The sequence below is a fragment of the Phyllobates terribilis genome, unplaced genomic scaffold, assembly GCF_046119375.1.
Source record: "Phyllobates terribilis strain yellow unplaced genomic scaffold, ASM4611937v1 Scaffold_7__3_contigs__length_470593459, whole genome shotgun sequence".
Lineage (NCBI taxonomy): Eukaryota > Metazoa > Chordata > Amphibia > Anura > Dendrobatidae > Phyllobates > Phyllobates terribilis.
Window position 1 is genome coordinate 241,323,883 of NW_027362767.1, and position 18,447 is coordinate 241,342,329.

The window sequence follows — 18,447 nt, forward strand, 5'->3', positions numbered from 1 at the left end:
TGTTATGTTCTGGGGCTGCTTGGCTGCATCTGGCACAGGGTGTCTTGAATCTGTGCAGGGTACAATGAAATCTCAAGATTATCAAGGGATTCTAGAGAGAAATGTGCTGCCCAGTGTCAGAAAGCTTGGTCTCAGTCGCAGGTCATGGGACTTGCAACAGGATAATGACCCAAAACTCACAGCTAAAAACACCCAAGAATGACTAAGAGGAAAACATTGGACTATTCTGAAGTGGCTTCTATGAGCCCTGACCTAAATCCTATTGAGCATCTCAGGAAAGAGCTGAAACCTGCCGCCTGGAAAAGACAACCTTCACACACGAGACAACTGGAGCAGTTTGCTCATGAGGAGTGGCCAAAATACCTGTCGAGAGGTGCAGAAGTCTCATTGACAGTTACAGGAATCGTTTGATTGCAGTGATTGCCTCAAAAGGTTGTTCAACAAAATATTAAGTAAATAAAAACAATCATTTCTGTCCAGGCCGATTTCATGAGGTTAATTTTTTTTTAAATTCTGTGGACGCAGAAAAGTAATGTCTGACTTTCATTTGTTCATTTTCAAAGATTTTTAATTAATTACTTTTGTCAGATTCAAGTTATTTCTGTGACCATTGTGGGGTTTTCTTTCATTAAACGAGGGCCGAGGGGTAACAACAATTTTGACCAAGTGTGTGTGTGTGTATATACATATTATTGTTATAAAGTGGAGGACGTCATTGGGTTTTATAGTCTTTTACACCATGGTGTCCCAAAATTCTGTGTCCTCAAACCAATTTATACAATAATGTATGTCCTACCTTACACTATTACACCTTTATCACCTGACCAGGTAGCTTCCAACAAGTCACTTTACTAGCCCAACTACCTATTATGCAGAAAACATGTTTAATCCAATTCTACTAATACAAAAATTTTGACACTCTATAAGATTTGATCAGTAAGTGTTTGGGAGTCGAGACATTAAAGCCAAGGGTTAGAAGTGCTGATACTAGCACTGCTCTCCTAAAATACTGAAGACTTTGGTGGCAATCCGGGTGCTGAAATCAATTCAAAAAAATTTAGGGTATGTGCACACGTTGAGTATTTGGATGCAGAAATTTTTGCACAATTTCTGCATTTCTTGGCAGGAAAAACATAGTTAACAATATGTGCATTTTTTTATGCGTTTTTCACCTGTGTTTTTGTTAAGCAATGGGAGCAATTTGTAGCTTATAAAGCTCGTTGGAAAAAAAAAAAGCTAGATAAGGATAAGAGGCAGCACTCCATTAATGAGCAAAAAGTGTGACTTTATTAGCCCATGTGGCAACATTTTGGTCCTACCACAGAACCTTTCTCAAGCCAAATCAACTCAAACAAATAAATAAAAGAAAAAAACAATGTGGGTCCCCCCCCCCCTCCCATTTTTTATAACCAGCGAAGGTAAAGCAGACAGGTGAGAGCTGATATTATCAGGCTGGGAAGGTCCATGGGTATTGGGCTCTTCCCTGTCTAAAAATACCAGCCCTCAGCCGCCCCAGAGCTGTTGCATCACATGAGATGCTCCAATTCTGGCTCTTTGCCTTTGCCAATACACCAAAGCAAACAGTAAGAGCAATCAGAGTAATGGAGCTTGGGGTTGTTGTCAGCTGTGAATTGTCCAAAAAACACAGCTCGCATCAATCCCTAGTGCTAGTAATGAAGAGGTGTCTATTATTAGACAGCCCCATTACTAACCCAGTAATCAAAAAATAAAAAGAAAATACACAAAATTACTTTATTGCAATACACCCTCCTGACACTTTCCCTTGTTCACCACTTTGTTAAAAAAAAAAAAAAAAAGTTTCCACTCCGGTCCGACATAGTCCACTAAATCTGACGTACAAAGCCTATGGAGCCTCGTTCTGACACTCCATAGACTTTACAAACAGCCACTTGCGGGACCCGGCGACTGTGAAGAGCGGTGATGTCAGTAACTCAGTGACGTCACCTCTCTTCAGAGTCACCGGGTCTTTTCAGGTTTCCATTTGCTACTATGTCGGACCTGTGTGGGATTTTTTTTTAATAAAATGGAGAACCAGGGAAAGTGTCTGGGAGTGTTTATTTCATTAAAGTATTTTTTTTTATTATTACTGGGTTAGTAATGGGAGTATCTGATATAACCCCATGGGCTTGATGTTTTAGCTGTTATTGGATAATTCATAGCTAACATCAACCCCAAGCATCATTACCTGACGCACCGCGGCAATCAGGAAGAGGGAAGCGCCCGAATTGGAGCGTCTCATGTGATGCCCCACTTCTGGAATGGCTGCGAGCTGATATTGTTAGGTTGGGAAGGGCCCAATAACCCTCCCGTGTATATAAATGTACATACATACAGTACAGACCAAAAGTTTGGACACACCTTCTCATTTAAAGATTTTTCTGTATTTTCATGACTATGAAAATTGTACATTCACACTGAAGGCATCAAAACTATGAATTAACACATGTGGAATTATATACTTAACAAAAAAGTGTGAAACAACTGGAAATATGTCTTCTATTCTAGGTTCTTCAAAGTAGCCATCTTTTGCTTTGATGACTGCTTTGCACACTCTTGGCATTCTCTTGAAGAGCTTCAAGAGGTAGTCATCGGAAATGGTCTTCCAACAATCTTGAAGGAGTTCTCAGAGATGCTTAGCACTTGTTGGCCCTTTTGCCTTCACTCTGCGGTCCAGCTCACCCCAAACCATCTCGATTGGGTTCAGGTCTGGTGACTGTGGAGGCCAGGTCATCTGGTTTATCACCCCATCACTCTCCTTCTTGGTCAAATAGCCCTTACACAGCCTGGAGGTGTGTTTGGGGTCATTGTCCTGTTGAAAAATAAATGATGATCCAACTAAACGCAAACCGGATGGAATAGCATGCCGCTGCAAGATGCTGTGGTAGCCATGCTGGTTCAGCATGCCTTCAATTTTGAATAAATCCCCAACAGTGTCACCAGCAAAGCACCCCCACACCATCACACCTCCTCCTCCATGCATCACGGTGGGAACCAGGCATGTAGAGTCCATCCGTTCACCTTTTCTGCATCACACAAAGACACGGTGGTTGGAACCAAAGATCTCAAATTTGGACTCATCAGACCAAAGCACAGATTTCCACTGGTCTAATGTCCATTCCTTGTGTTCTTTAGCCCAAACAAGTCTCTTCTGCTTGTTGCCTGTCCTTAGTAGTGGTTTCCTAGCAGCTATTTTACCATGAAGGCCTGCTGCACAAAGTCTCCTCTTAACAGTTGTTGAAGAGATGTGTCTGCTGCTAGAACTCTGTGTGGCATTGACCTGGTCTCTAATCTGAGCTGCTGTTAACCTGCGATTTCTGAGGCTGGTGACTCGGATAAACTTATCCTCAGAAGCAGAGGTGACTCTTGGTCTTCCTTTCCTGGGGCGGTCCTCATGTGAGCCAGTTTCTTTGTAGCGCTTGATGGTTTTTGCAACTGCACTTGGGGACACATTCAAAGTTTGCCCAATTTTTCAGACTGACTGACCTTCATTTCTTAAACTAATGATGGCCACTCGTTTTTCTTTACTTGGCTGCTTTTTTCTTGCCATAATACAAATTCTAACAGTCTATTTAGTAGGACGATCAGCTGTGTATCCACCTGACTTCTGCACAACACAACTGATGGTCCCAACCCCATTTATAAGGCAAGAAATCCCACTTATTAAACCTGACAGGGCACACCTGTGAAGTGAAAACCATTTCCAGTGACTACCTCTTGAAGCTCATCAAGAGAATGCCAAGAGTGTGCAAAGCAGTCATCAAAGCAAAAGGTGGCTACTTTGAAGAACCTAGAATATAAGACATATTTTCAGTTGTTTCACACTTTTTTGTTAAGTATATAATTCCACATGTGTTAATTCATAGTTTTGATGCCTTCAGTGTGAATGTACAATTTTCATAGTCATGAAAATACAGAAATTTCTTTAAATGAGAAGGTGTTTCCAAACTTTTGGTCTGTACTGTGTGTAGATAATGTATCTATCGATCTACCTACCTATCGATCTACCTATCTATCTATATATCCTTTTATTACCACCCCTCCATTTTTTTGGAATGGAATAAAAACGCAGTGAATCGACAATCCTTTTTATACCTGCATTTTTATAGCTTTTTTGACTGTCTTCATTGAAGTCAATGGTTGAAAAAATGCTGATAGAATTGACGTGCTATAGATTTGAATCTGCACCAAAGACTGCTTATTCTGAAAAGTTTTTGAAAGTACCCTTATCCTTTTAAAAAAAGGGGAGGCGGGGTTAGGTTAGTCAAGCTAGATCTCTTAGACCTGTTGAGGCTGGTATACTCATTCTGAAAATTCATATCAGAATAGATGTATAATTAGTTTTAGAAGAAGTGGAGAACAGAGGGGTTGGATCCAGACTCTGCCAAGAAGTCAGCGATTGGACGTGTGTTAAATAGGAGGTTTATTTATACAACGCATTTTGGAGTTGGTTCAAATTTTGTGCTTGAAGGAGTTGAACCAGCTCCGAAACGCGTTAGATGAATAAAAACTCTTATTTTACGCACGTCCAAGATCAACCGCTCCGTTATCCATTTCTTCCAATTCCTCTCCCACCTGCTTGTGGGTCAGCTGCCGGAGCAGCAGCCTCCCTATTGTTCTATCCTCGCGTTCAACGTGAGCCATCCAGGTGAGCGATATTCTCCAGTTGCCTTCTCACTCGTTATTACGGTAATACACATAAGGCGCCTCTTTCCTCTCTCTTTTGTATAATTAGTTTTGGAACGTTAAACTCCATCTCCACCTTCCTAATCTGATTGACAGCTCCTCGGTGCCTTTTCTCTGTGCTGCTGCTGAGTCTCTGCCCACCTAGCCTGATGGCTCCTCAGGGTCTCTCCTCCCTGCTACTGGTGAGATCTCCTCACACTGCTCAGTACAAGCTGCAGCTGTCAGGCAGGCAGTGTGGGCAGACACTCATGAGATCTCTCTTCATCTGGATGTCTAAAACGCTCATCTTAAAGGGTTATTCCCAGAATTAAGATGATTAATGGGGTTCTCCAGAACGCTGTCTTTGCATTGGATTTGGAGCTTGTGTATCAGGATACAGATCTCCAATCCTTATAAATATATATTACGAAAGTATCCAGGATACCGTTTTGAGCCCTAAAAGAAAATGGTAATTAAGCCTCGACATGTAGTAGTCTGCAGACGTGTCCCATAAAATAAGAGATTAACTATAAATTCCACAGCCCCAACAAAAAGCCAAACAGGATATAAATAACCCTACAGACGACACCTCACATAGTTATGTCTTCTTTAGAGCCTCCCGAAATAGTCTGCGCAGGTCACACAACTGCAAGTGTAAGGCGAGACTTCTAATTCTAGGTCTTTGAAGCAAGATTGATGAACCGGTTAATTTTAGTCTATGCTTCTTTACTGTAAGCCAGATAGTTTAAGCCCGGCTTTCCTCCAGTAAATATACATGTTCCCTAAGAAATATCTATTCTAAACCATCTTTTTTTTAATTTTTTTAAAGTGGTTTTGGTACTTTTATTTTTTGTTATACTTAAGTGCATGTATATCATTTTTGCAATTTGGTTTTATTAAAAATTTTGCACGCTTTGGCTTTTAATAGGCTCTTTTATATTTATATATATATATATATATATATATATTCCATCATCATCAGAGAGGTGCTCGGAACAAGCGCTCACCAATGGATATTCTGTTTCCTCATTCTGCAGCCTGATGCAAAATTTTTCATGAAACTAAATTGCAAAAATTATTTTTAGTCCAAAATACATGTATTTTAGTAAAAAAAAAAATAAATAAAATATGAAAGCACCAGTAGAACATATATCCAGTCCTCCAGTAGCTGCTTGATGTGACTTTCCATTTCTTCTCCGTCAGGTAAAGTCTTTGGCCGAGTCAATAGACGACGCTCTAAGCTGCCGATCTATGCACTGCACCGATCCACGAGATGAAAAGGGAAGTTTAGAAAAAGGTGAAAGCAAAGAGCAACATGGAGACAGCACCGCCACGTCCTTCAGTGACGTCACACTTTACATGGATGAAGGAGTGCCGGTGTCTCCCCTTTCCCTTGATAGACCTCCAAGCTCCGATCAGGACACTCCACAAGGAACTAGTTCCCGGCAGGAATACTGGGCCACTTCCTCCTCGCGGGAAGACAGTCGGGAGAATGGCAGCAGGCGTAGCACGCCCTGCATGGAGTGCCGAGACTTTCGCATGAGAGGGGCTCACCTTCCTTTGCTCACTATCGAGCCCCCTAGTGACAGTTCCGTGGACCTGAGCGATAGGTCAGATCGAGGGTCCCTAAATAGGCAGGTTGTGTATGAACAAGAGAACTGCAGCCCACATGGGACTCTTAAGCAAGCGCCTCACAAAGGACCCGCTCGCTCTCCTCACCCGCATCGCCATTACCACCCCGATCCTCCACCTACCCCATCGGACTCTGGAGGAGGAAATAATGGGACACAGGTGGGAGTTGGAGGTAGCATGGCAGGGGTCCGGCACCTCCATCACGGTAAACAGGAACTTGGGGAGAACTCCGACGGGGATAACGAAAGTCTAAACAGTACCACCAACTCCAACGAAACGATCAACTGCAGCTCAGGCTCCTCTTCCCGGGATAGTCTACGGGAGCCTCCAAACACGCTCTGTAAGCAGACGTACCAGAGGGAAACCAGGCACAGCTGGGACTCGCCCGCATTCAACAATGACGTGGTCCAGAGGAGACAGTACCGTATTGGCCTCAACCTCTTCAACAAGTAGGTGCTAGAAAGGAAGTACAGAGACTCTGTCACCTCCGAAATCATCAGAAAATGCTTCACTGCCAATCTGTCATTACTCAATTGCATTGTCCCCCATTATAACCTGCTGACAGGAGGTTCCCCACTCGCCCGACCTTGTGTCAGAGCCCTCTGTAACATGCAAAGTATGGCTTATTTGCAGGAGGTAAATGCAATTAAGTAGAAATCTAAAAATTTCAGATTTGGAATTGGGGTCTTTTTAAAGACTCCACAATAATCAGTAAATAACTTACCGGATGACCCCTTTATCGCCTCATCTTATTACTTATTGATCAGTGGGGTCCGGTTGATGGGACCTACGACAACATTTTTATCCCCCTTACAAAATTGGATGCCGACCACCGCTTTGTTCATTCTTTATGGGGCTGCCAGAAAAAGCTGCAGCCCTATAGGGAATGAGTGAAGTGACGGCTGAGCGTTCATACTCTCCATCCTAATGGGGATGAAAGGGCAGGTCCCAGAGGTCAGACTTCACAGATCAATAAGTAATAAGAAGAGGTGATCACTTATTGTCACCCGACTATCCCTTTAAGATATTTACTGATTGGTGTCAAGGTTTGGAGGAGTCCAAGGGTTTTTAAAGCTTTTAAAAAGTAAGGAAAAGTGCCTGCAAGTGTCTGACTACTGTAGATTACACCACTATAGCTCAGAGGGGCTTATTTTCTTACTGATGCTCTGCGCTGCCACATTTTTCTGCTGCCGGGGGTGGGGTTTCCATGGGTGACATTACCAGTGTGACTGATACATTCCCACACATGGCCTTTATTTACAGCTGCCTGCATGTTCTTTTACAGATCTCTGCTCCACTGCTCCCTTACTGGACACTACACATTTTTGCTGCCCAGCATGTGAAACACAATTCCTCCAGAGATGGGCGAGGAGAGCAGTGGAGATGAGACCTGTGCGGCTGGTTTTAGACAAAAGTGAGAGAATAGCTACATCAACATGTGCTGAACATGATATAAATAAAGCAATAGGGAATGAAAGCTGCCATGTTTTTACATCCATAGTGAATATATAAGTGGCGGGATGGATTATATTACCTGTCTGTGCCATGCGTCTCATCTGCTCCTCATAGAACGGCTGTGTGCTGCCACCTACTGGTTGTATGGAGCAATTTCTCTTACGACACATCAGACCTTGCTTGCAAAGGGGGCACGACTTGTGCATTGGGGACTCTGAATCTTAAAATGTTCCCATTAAAAGGTTTTTTTGGGGGAATACAATAATAGACCACTAATATCAGATCTCTGTACAGGTTGTGTCCTGCAGCTGCCATGCCACCTGGTTATTCTACACTGCAGCCAGTGATATAAGATCCAGAAAAGTGGAGTTTCCCTTTAAATCTTGCTTTGGCAGCTTGTTTACACCACAGGCCTGCAGCAATCTGTGATCATGGAGAGCGCGTTTCGGGTTCACTGAGCACATGCAGCGCCCCCGACGTCGGAGAATATCAGGATTATTGGACTGTTAAAATGCTAAGGAATTTCGTGAGCATGTGATTATTTAACCCCCGCATGTCTGGAGACTGACGCATTCTGTGTGTAACGGGGCACGTGATTCGCCTCATGGTGACATAATTCCCCTAATTCAATGTCGCATTTCGCCTCTTTTCTCTACTGTTTGATTTTTCTTTTTTCCTGTTTTTCATTTGAGGCTTATTTTTCTTTTCATTTACACCTCTTTAAGGTCTGTTTTAAGTGTTCGCGTGCGTTTTCTTGTATTTGTTATGGGCGAGGTGTATTGTTATGGGCAAGGTTTAAGCTTCCAGATGTCTTCGGCTGATTGATCATTTTCAACTTTTTTTGCTCAAATGTACTCTAGTCCCCTCCCCGGAGTGATTTTATGTACATCTGTAGCTTTTGCGCAAATTTTGTGACTTTTTAACGGACAATATGATTATTTGCTTTCAAAAGTTGCAAAAAAGGATAAAAAACAAACTTGGAGCAAATGTGTATACAGCGCGGGACTGTGGTAAATACATTTATACAGCGGGGGTATGTAGAATGGGTGGTATGTATAATGGGGTTGTCAGATCGGTGGAATGGCAATGCTCGGTTGTCTGATCAGTGGATGAGCAATGCCGGGTTGTCGGATCGGCAATGCCGGGTTGTCGGATCGGCAATGCCGGGTTGTCGGATCGGCAATGCCGGGTTGTCGGATCGGCAATGCCGGGTTGTCGGATCGGCAATGCCGGGTTGTCGGATCGGCAATGCCGGGTTGTCGGATCGGCAATGCCGGGTTGTCGGATCGGCAATGCCGGGTTGTCGGATCGGCAATGCCGGGTTGTCGGATCGGCAATGCCGGGTTGTCGGATCGGCAATGCCGGGTTGTCGGATCGGCAATGCCGGGTTGTCGGATGCGCAGTGTCGGGTTGTCGGATCGGCGGATGCGCAGTGTCGGGTTGTCGGATCGGCGGATGCGCAGTGTCGGGTTGTCGGTTCGGCGGATGCGCAGTGTCGGGTTGTCGGATCGGCGGATGCGCAGTGTCGGGATGTCGGATCGGCGGATGCGCAGTGTCGGGTTGTCGGATCGGCGGATGCGCAGTGTCGGGTGTGTGTGCCATGTGTCAGTCTGTGCATCTGGCTCATGTCATCGCTATCCCCAGCGCGGCCTGTGACTCACATGGATCTACCTCTTTTATAGGACTCATGTTTTTGCTCGATTACTAGTTTACTCACTGAGAAGAGATTTGTAGACTCCTGACAACTTGCTCATCCGTGAAGCTAGGAGCCTATGTCACATGTAAGGCGATCTCCTGGGAGATGTCACAAGTTGAGATTCTTGGATTTCAGAAGAGTCCTTTCCTTAGTATTTGGTGCTTTTCTGTGTAGAGCCATTAATTGATGAAAGATTTGGGTCTGGTTACCTTATAACCTGACTCCAGAGATCATATTTTTCCTGTTATTTTGGTAGACTGGGGAACCTGATGAGGCACGCTGCCTTTAGATTAGGGTATCTGTATTGTAGCTATCTTTGGCCCATGGTGGGAAAGATTGCTTGCTCAAATAACCTGCGTACATCTGTTTTATGAATAAGATTAGTCATATGAGAAGTCCTAGGGCTTCTGGCATTATTACCCGGAAATTGTGCTTTTAGTGGGGAAAACCCCTTTTAATCACTCTTACTGGAAAGAATCCTTTCCTGCACCTGTCGCCTCTAAGAACCGATGTCTCTACAGCAGTTGTAAAACCACATTTCCATTCTTGCCCTAACACTCTGTATTTGGCAGGGCATGCTGGGAGTTGTAGTTCTGTGGCGAGCAGCAGGTTGACTTATAGATTTTGGACTTTAATGTGCATCTATTCTGCTCTTGTAACACAAGTCCCGGGTGCTTTGTGGTGTGTATGCCGGAGCCAGGTGTTGGCAGAAGGAAATGAATAAACTGATGATATCTTGAAGGAACTGAAGCGTGACGTGACATTCAACGTATCTGATCCTTGTGCAAAAAATGCCCCACGTCTCATTTACCTACCTCCTACCTCTCCCCTGACATTTCTGTTTCAGTAAATCGCTGCAATTGCCATTTTCTTATTAGATTGGATTATGTCGTTCCTCTTTTATTCCTCCTAGAAATTTAGGAACAGATTGACATCTGGGCGTTGGACAATGTCAGGCTGTGCAGGGACACACACCCCACTAATAACATCCAATTGTCAATTTATTGATCTATTTCTAGGAGGAACAACAGAGGAACGGCTCAATAAAAAAAATCTAACAAAGACGACTTAGAATTGTTATATTATGGGAATAGGAAGTGTTTTCTCAAACCGACCTGTCTGGAGTGGTGACAGGTTCCCTTTTATTACTGTATGTATTTTTGGGGACTTTTTTTAAGCTTTTTGTTGCTCTACCAGGAAGCACTTAAAGGGTCGCTTTCATTTCAGCAAACTTTTAATAAATCAATAGTACAAATGAATATAAGAAACTTTCGTAATATATCGCATCACAGAAATCTGTTTCTTTTACCACTTATGAGCCATTTTTATATCCACTCTGGGAGAGAAGAGGAAGAAACATCTGAAATCCATTTTGGTTAAAGCAGGATGGACTGTCGCCAACACATTGAGGTGTCAGGTTACATCTCCTTCTAAATGGAGAGGGTGGAGGATGAGTGAGGAGCAGAGTGAGAAAACTCACTAACTGGTGGCAAATAAGATGGGCTAAGGTTAATGAGTGATTTAGTATATCCCAGAGCTGGATTCACAGCCAGACTGCTCAGTACTTCTGAGCAGTGTGGCTGTGAATCCAGCCATTCTGCTTAGTATTGCTGTATAATGTCCTCTATACTGCTGTTTCTACTTCAGAACACGTCCTAAACCAAGAAAGAAGCAAGAATCCCTATACTGTGCATAGGAGACAATATATCAGCTAGTCTTTATCCACTACCTCAGAGACAACTGAAATTTAGAGAGGGGGATGTGGTGAAAAATGCACGTTATATAATTGATTGACAGCTCGGGCTAGCGACTGCATTGAGCCTCAGAGGCCGGTTCATGGCCCAATCAGCTTCAGAGCTGCGCTTGCAAACTATGTAGCAAAGAGCTTGCAAGCGCTGCGTTCCTTGCCTAGGAAACTTGTGACTGCTGTTACTTCAGAGGCCACCAGTAGCTAGCAACCAGCAGTAAAGTGTAGAATTAAAACCTTGTGATTTTTAATAAGAATTAAATTTCAAAGTTGCATTTTTTTACAAGCATTTTGCAAATGTACTAATTAAACTAGATAAACCTTTTAAGGGTATGTTCACACAGAGCGGATAAGCTACAGATTTCCTGATGGACTTTCGAGGTGGAAAATTGGCCGCATTCAAATCCACAGCAGAAATTGACCTGGGGTGCTGATTCTGCATAGGCAGATATGATTTTTCATTATGGGTTTTGACTCTTTGCAGTGCGTAGGATCAATTCCACATGTGATAGTAAATGTGTTGTGTATTGTAGTGGATGTGGGAGGGGGGAGATGATGCTATATTGTAAAATACAGTCTACAGACGTAGTAAAAAGACAGAATGAATGTGTTATTTATTAATTAGAATAATTGCCTTTCTTAATTTAGGATACTTGCCTATAAACCCAGATGTTTTGGGGTCACACCAAACTGACAAGATAGCTTTTATTAGGATAGTAATCCTACAATGCCCATATAAATGTCTTTTGTATTATTGTTATGGGCCATGAGATTGTACGATGCTGATTCACAGGGAGCGGATATGTCCCCGGTCGTAAATTAAGGAGCTGTCATATAAATGGTGATAACTATTAGTAATATTGCGTGTAGATTAATTTGCTCAGGATTGTAAATAGTTCTCCACCTTAAAGATTAAGAAGTTGAAAAACAGAGCTCCACATACATGCTGTCCTGTGTCACCGGAGATCACAACATGATGAACTGTGACTCTTATATTTGGAAATTAGTTCATGGTATGCTGATAATATTAGGTGACCCTTTAAAAATAGATATTTCTAAGTTGAAGAGGGGTTAGGGTATCTATGCTGACACTGTTTTGTTTTTTTTGTTTTTTTTAGGAATTCTTTGGTAGGATCTGTCACCAGATCAAAAGAGAACATTTTTTTGCTCCCCTGAGGCCTTCTTTTTTCTTTTTGAAAATCCGCCATACAGTCCCTGAGATATGGGTCTTTTTTATTCATTGCAAATGTTTCCTGGTCTTTAATAAGGGGGCGTGGCTCACAGGATCCTCTGGGGCGGGTCTTGAGGCTGATCTGCATAATTAATCTGAGCACCGCCCCCTCTTGAAAGACCATTTGCACTAAATAAAAAGGCCCATATCTTAAGAACCATACAGCAGATTTCAAAAAAAGAAAAAAATAATTCTACTCAGGGGAACTGCCAGAATAGAATAAGACCAAAAACTGGCTACTCCTTTCCCGGCAACTGGTCCCCATTAATTTGCTCTAATACTTTTTCCTATTCATCTTCCCCTGCTTTGAAGTGGATCTTGATGGAATCCGCTCCATACTAGCAATTGTCCAATCAAAAGACTGTAAAAGAGGTTTCAGGAACAAAAACACTTCCTAAACCTCTTTTGGAAAAGTAAAAAATCCTCCAAAAACTTCCCGAATAAGAGATGTTTCTCGAATCAGTTTCCACTTAAAAAATTTCACGTTTTTGAACACCTCAAAAATCTGTATGTGAACTTAGGCTAACAAAGAATCTTGCGCTCAAGAGGACCTTGTACGTCTTAGGTCTACTTGGACAGCCCTGATTTATTTAAAATTGTGTAATACTAAGTTTATCCTATGGGAGTGCTGTAGCAGAATTGAACACTTGCTGCCAGGCTCAATCATAGATTACAGCTCATCACTGGAAGAAAGTGATAAGTTGACAAACTTATTGTCAAGGGTGACTTTTCACACTTGTTATGGGGAGTTGCCAAAAGTAAATAGTTATTTTAAGGCCGAAGTTATACATTTAGTTCAGATGCTCAAATTATTTGATTCAATGCAACTTTGCACCCACCCCAAAAAATGACAAAGCAAGTGCTATGGGACAATGCAGATTGGACAGAAGTGCCACCTAGATAAGTTTTGTATTTCTTAGTTTCATGTGTTATTTTATTAGACTTTTACTTGATTTATTATACTAATTCTGTTTTCTTTTTTTACTATAGAAAACCAGAAAAAGGGATCCAGTACTTGATCGAGAGGGGCTTCCTGTCTGATACCCCCGTTGGGGTCGCACATTTCATCCTCGAGAGGAAAGGCCTGAGCCGTCAGATGATCGGAGAGTTCCTCGGAAATCGTCAGAAGCAGTTTAACCGGGATGTTTTAGAGTAAGGCACCATGGGTCCCGGAACTACCACGGGGGAGGGGGGGGTTATTGTAAAGGAGGCCAAGTGCCGCTATACTGTGTGCATGTGGGTACGGTGTTTGCCGGGGTCTTTCCATGTTGTGTTTGCTAGAGCAGGATGTGCTGAGCTTTCTTGGCTGCGAGCAGAAGGGGTATCCTGGAATGAGAACGCTTGACATCTTGTGTGAGCGGATATGGATGTGCTGGAGGGCTGCCATTTTGTGAGAGAGCTGTATGCGACTTACTAATGAGGATTGCCATCTTTTCTGTGGAGGAGCGCCGTGTTTTACAGGGAGAAGATTTTACAGTACAAAACTGATCAAGTAATAGGGTCAGAATCCCCTTGAAGAATATGAAGTAGGCTGTGTGCCCACTATGCATTTTTTAAGCGTTTCTGCAGCGGCAATTCCGTAGAAGGCCTGCCATGTTCCCCAATGATAATCCGCATGTGCTGTGCACATGCTGCGGACGTTTCCGCTGCGGATTATCATTGCGGAAAAATATGCAGCGTGTCCATTAATTTTGCTACACGCAGCGTAATTGCTTAATATCCGCATGACTACATGTGCACATGCGGATATTAAGCGATTCACTGTTCGGATGGTACCTGGGTCTGGAGAAGAGGAGACTCTCATCCAGACCCGGGTACCATAGTACCTGTAAAAAAAAAAAAATTATACTCACCTTCTGATGGCCCCGGTCTCCTGTACAGTGCGTCCAGGCTCCCCGGTGGCTCGCGATGGTGTAAAAGGACCTTCCATGACGTCAAGTTGTCAAGCACTTTTCCAAGTGATGCTAAAATCGCTTGGAAAAGCGTTTGACAACCCACATGCGAAATCACATGAGACAAACGCTTCTACCTGGCAGAAAAAACGCATGTAAAATCCGCATGCGTTTTTTTACTGCCAGGGAGATGAAGAAACGCTCAGGAAAAATACCGAGCATTTCTGCATCGTGGGCACATAGCCTTAAAGTGTGTGTTTTTTTTTTTCCCATCTTCATAGATGGATATATTTGGATAGAACTTGTGAAAATAAGCACTTTTGCAATTTACTGCTTCTAAAATTTTCCAGCCGTTCTTGAGATATTAACACTTGTCTTTTCTTTACAGCTTGTTACCTAGGAGACCGACCACCACTTTTGCGGTCTAATTTGTAAGATCTTTCGTGACTAAAGAGGAAACCGCACTTTCCAGCTTCAAAACAGTGCTTACAAACTCAATAGAAAACAGCTGGTTAAGCACTGTGCACGTTCTGCTGTCTAGCAGCGGTGGTCGGTCTCCAAGGCAACAAGCGGTAATCAAAAGAAAAGTGTTTATTTCTCAAGAATGGCTGAGAATTTTAATAAGCAGTAAATTGCAAAGTTGCTTGTATTTACAAGCTCTATCCAATGATATCCATTTGTGAAGATGAGAATAATCCATTTAAGGGGGCCATCATACATGTATGTATAGGGTCATGAGTGACATTGGTGGCGGGAAGTGATTTCCATTCCCTGACTAACATAATTGCGACTCTGCTGGGGTTGAATGAAAATGTATTTCTGACTCCCTCACGCTGCAGAGCTGCTTTTTAAAATGCTGTCACCGTCATCTTGTTAACCTTAGTAATTTATCTCTGCCAGTAAGTCAAGGCTCGGGCCAGCGGCTGTGTCACATTCCCTATTTATAACCCCAAATAGCTGACGTCAGTGATTGCAATCTGTACACAGCGCAGCAGAAAATGGCGGTGGTCTGTAAGCAACCGGAAATCAATAACTAAGTGGTGGCAACTACAGACGTAGCAGAGCTGAATTATTTACCGTACACAACGCTTTCATTTCTGCATTGTGATCATGTAGTGGGTTTGTTTGCAGTCCTATGCAAAACACACTGGATTACAAAAACTGAAATTACAGGCTCGGCTCTGCTACATTGGTAGCTAATTTGGCCAACAGAAACATACATGTAACTGATAAGCAATGTCTGATGGATGTGTCGTATTTCTAGCTGCGTGGTGGATGAAATGGATTTCTCCAACATGGATCTGGATGACGCGCTGAGGAAGTTTCAGGCCCACATACGTGTTCAAGGGGAGGCTCAGAAGGTGGAGAGGCTTATTGAAGCGTTCAGGTGACTCCTTTACCACCTTTTTCTGTACATTAAACCTTATAAAAGCCACTTGAGAATTGACACGTTTCCCCCTCTCATTGGTTCCCAGCCAACGTTATTGTGTGTGCAATCCCGCGCTGGTTCGCCAGTTCCGGAACCCAGACACCATATTTATACTGGCTTTTGCGATCATTCTCCTCAACACGGACATGTACAGTCCGAGCGTCAAGGCAGAGCGCAAGATGAAACTGGACGACTTCATTAAGAATCTACGTGGTAAGAAATAAGCTATGGGCACTGTCGTATCGCTCAATAAAGTACGCTCACAGGTGATCGACCGCTCCTTCTGAGCTTCTCCCCTTTTGTTCCCCAGGTTCTACTTCATTGCGGTTGAGTTGCGATGCTCAGCAAACCCGATTACTGTTACAAAATAAGTAGTTTATGATGTTCTGAGGTCTCTAGACCCCAAAGAATAATAGAGTTGGGCCTGCAAAGGGGGGAAAAAAATCATACTTGCCTAACCCCTCACTTGTGCCTGCCGCCACAGCTCCATAGTGATCCGCCACTGCAATCCTAGCCCCTCACTTGTGCCTGCCGCCCAGCTCCACAGTGGTCTTTTGCTGCAATCCTAGCCCCTCACTTGTGCCTGCCTCCACAGCTCTGCAGTGGTCCTTCGCTGCAATCCTAGCCCCTCACTTGTGCCTGCCTCCACAGCTCCGCAGTGGTCCTTCGCTGCAATCCTAGCCCCTCACGTGTCTGCCACCCAGCTCCACAGTGGTCCTCCGCTCCAATCCTAGCCCCTCACTTGTGCCTGCCGCCCAACTCCACAGTGGTCCTCCGCTGCAATCCCATCCCCTCACTTGTGTCTGCCGCCCAGCTCCACAGTAGTCCTCTGCTGCACTCCCAGCCCCTCACTTGTGCCTGCCTCCACAGCTCCCGCAGTGGTCCTCCGCCGCAATCCCGGCCCCTCACTTGTGCCTGCCGCCCAGCTCCACAGTAGTCTTCCGCTGCAATCCCGACCCCTCACTTGTGCCTGCCGCCCAGCTAAACAGTAGTCCTCCGCTGCAATCCCAGCCCCTCACTTGTGCCTGCCGCCCAGCTAAACAGTAGTCCTCCGCTGCAATCCCGGCCCCTCACTTGTGCCTGCCGCCCAGCTCCACAGTAGTGCTCCCCTGCAATCCCGGCCCCTCACTTGTCTGCCGCCCAGCTCCACAGTAGTCCTCCACTGCAATCCCAGCCCCTCACTTGTGCCTGCCACCCAGCTCCACAGTAGTCCTCCGCTGCAATCCCAGCCCCTCACTTGTGCTTGCCGCCCAGCTCCACAGTAGTCCTCCGCTGCAATCCCAGCCCCTCACTTGTGCCTGCCGCCCAGCTCCACAGTAGTCCTCCGCTGCAATCCCGGCCCCTCACTTGTGCCTGCCGCCCAGCTCCACAGTAGTGCTCCGCTGCAATCCCGGCCCCTCACTTGTGTCTGCTGCCCAGCTCCACAGTAGTCCTCCGCTGCAATCCCGGCCCCTCACTTGTGCCGGCCGCCCAGCTCCACAGTAGTCCTCCGCTGCAATCCCGGCCCCTCACTTGTGCCTGCCGCCCAGCTCCACAGTAGTCCTCCACTGCAATCCTAGCCCCTCACTTGTGCCTGCCGCCCAGCTCCACAGTGGTTCTCCACTGCAATCCTAGCCCCTCACTTGTGCCTGCCGCCCAGCTCCACAGTGGTTCTCCACTGCAATCCTAGCCCCTCACTTGTGCCATCTGCCCAGATCCACAGTAGTCCTCCGCTGCAATCCTAGCCCCTCACTTGTGCCTGCCGCCCAGCTCCACAGTGGTCCTCCGCTGCAATCCTGGCCCCTCACTTGTGCCTGCCGCCCAGCTCCACAGTGGTCCTCCGCTGCAATCCTAGCCCCTCACTTGTGCCTGCCGCCCTGCTCCACAGTGGTCCTCCGCTGCAATTCCGGCCCCTCACTTGTGCCTGCCGCCCAGCTCCACAGTGGTCCTCCGCTGCAATCCCGGCCCCTCACTTGTGCCTGCCGCCCTGCTCCACAGTAGTCCTCCGCTGCAATCCTAGCCCCTCACTTGTGCCTGCCGCCCAGCTCCACAGTGGTCCTCCGCTGCAATCCTGGCCCCTCACTTGTGCCTGCCGCCCAGCTCCACAGTGGTCCTCCGCTGCAATCCTAGCCCCTCACTTGTGCCTGCCGCCCAGCTCCACAGTGGTCCTCCGCTGCAATCCTGGCCCCTCACTTGTGCCTGACGCCCAGCTCCACAGTGGTCCTCCGCTGCAATCCTAGCCCCTCACTTGTGCCTGCCGCCCAGCTCCACAGTGGTTCTCCACTGCAATCCCGGCCCCTCACTAGACTTTGCTTTTCTCTTCGCTGGCACTGGGTAGGCATCGACGCACGTTATTAAATCAGAACACGCATCGCTTCTTGCAGTCAAGTACGGTGACACACGGCATGACCCCAGAACATGTGTCAAGGTCTATCCGGCACCAGGGAAGAGTGATTTGAAAACTTCATATTTGCTAAAATACACCCCACGCGTCATTCTGTACATGGAAACGCTATGGTTGTAGGTCTCAGGTTGTTTTATGAACATTATATTTTCAGTAGTGACCTCAACTGTCTTTGACTGAAGTATATGATGTGTGAGCCTAGGACTGTCTTTTCGAGGACCTGTCAGCTCTTTTAACATCTAATTTGGAAAATACTTGTAAAATTAAAACGACACGTTTTTAGTGGGCAATTCCTCTGC

At 45.1% G+C, this 18,447-nt stretch overlaps 1 protein-coding gene across 8 annotated transcripts in view; it reads left to right on the forward strand.

Moving 5' to 3' along the window:
- The window catches only part of IQSEC2 (IQ motif and Sec7 domain ArfGEF 2), a 160,414-nt gene that overhangs the window by 128,398 nt on the left and 13,569 nt on the right, over nt 1-18,447 (forward strand). For all 8 annotated transcript variants that reach the window (XM_073639956.1, XM_073639957.1, XM_073639958.1 and 5 more), the window contains 4 exons: nt 5,887-6,764; nt 13,435-13,596; nt 15,601-15,723; nt 15,812-15,978. In XM_073639956.1, the coding sequence (XP_073496057.1) occupies nt 5,887-6,764; nt 13,435-13,596; nt 15,601-15,723; nt 15,812-15,978 (1,330 nt within the window). The remainder of the gene's footprint in view (nt 1-5,886; nt 6,765-13,434; nt 13,597-15,600; nt 15,724-15,811; nt 15,979-18,447) is intronic.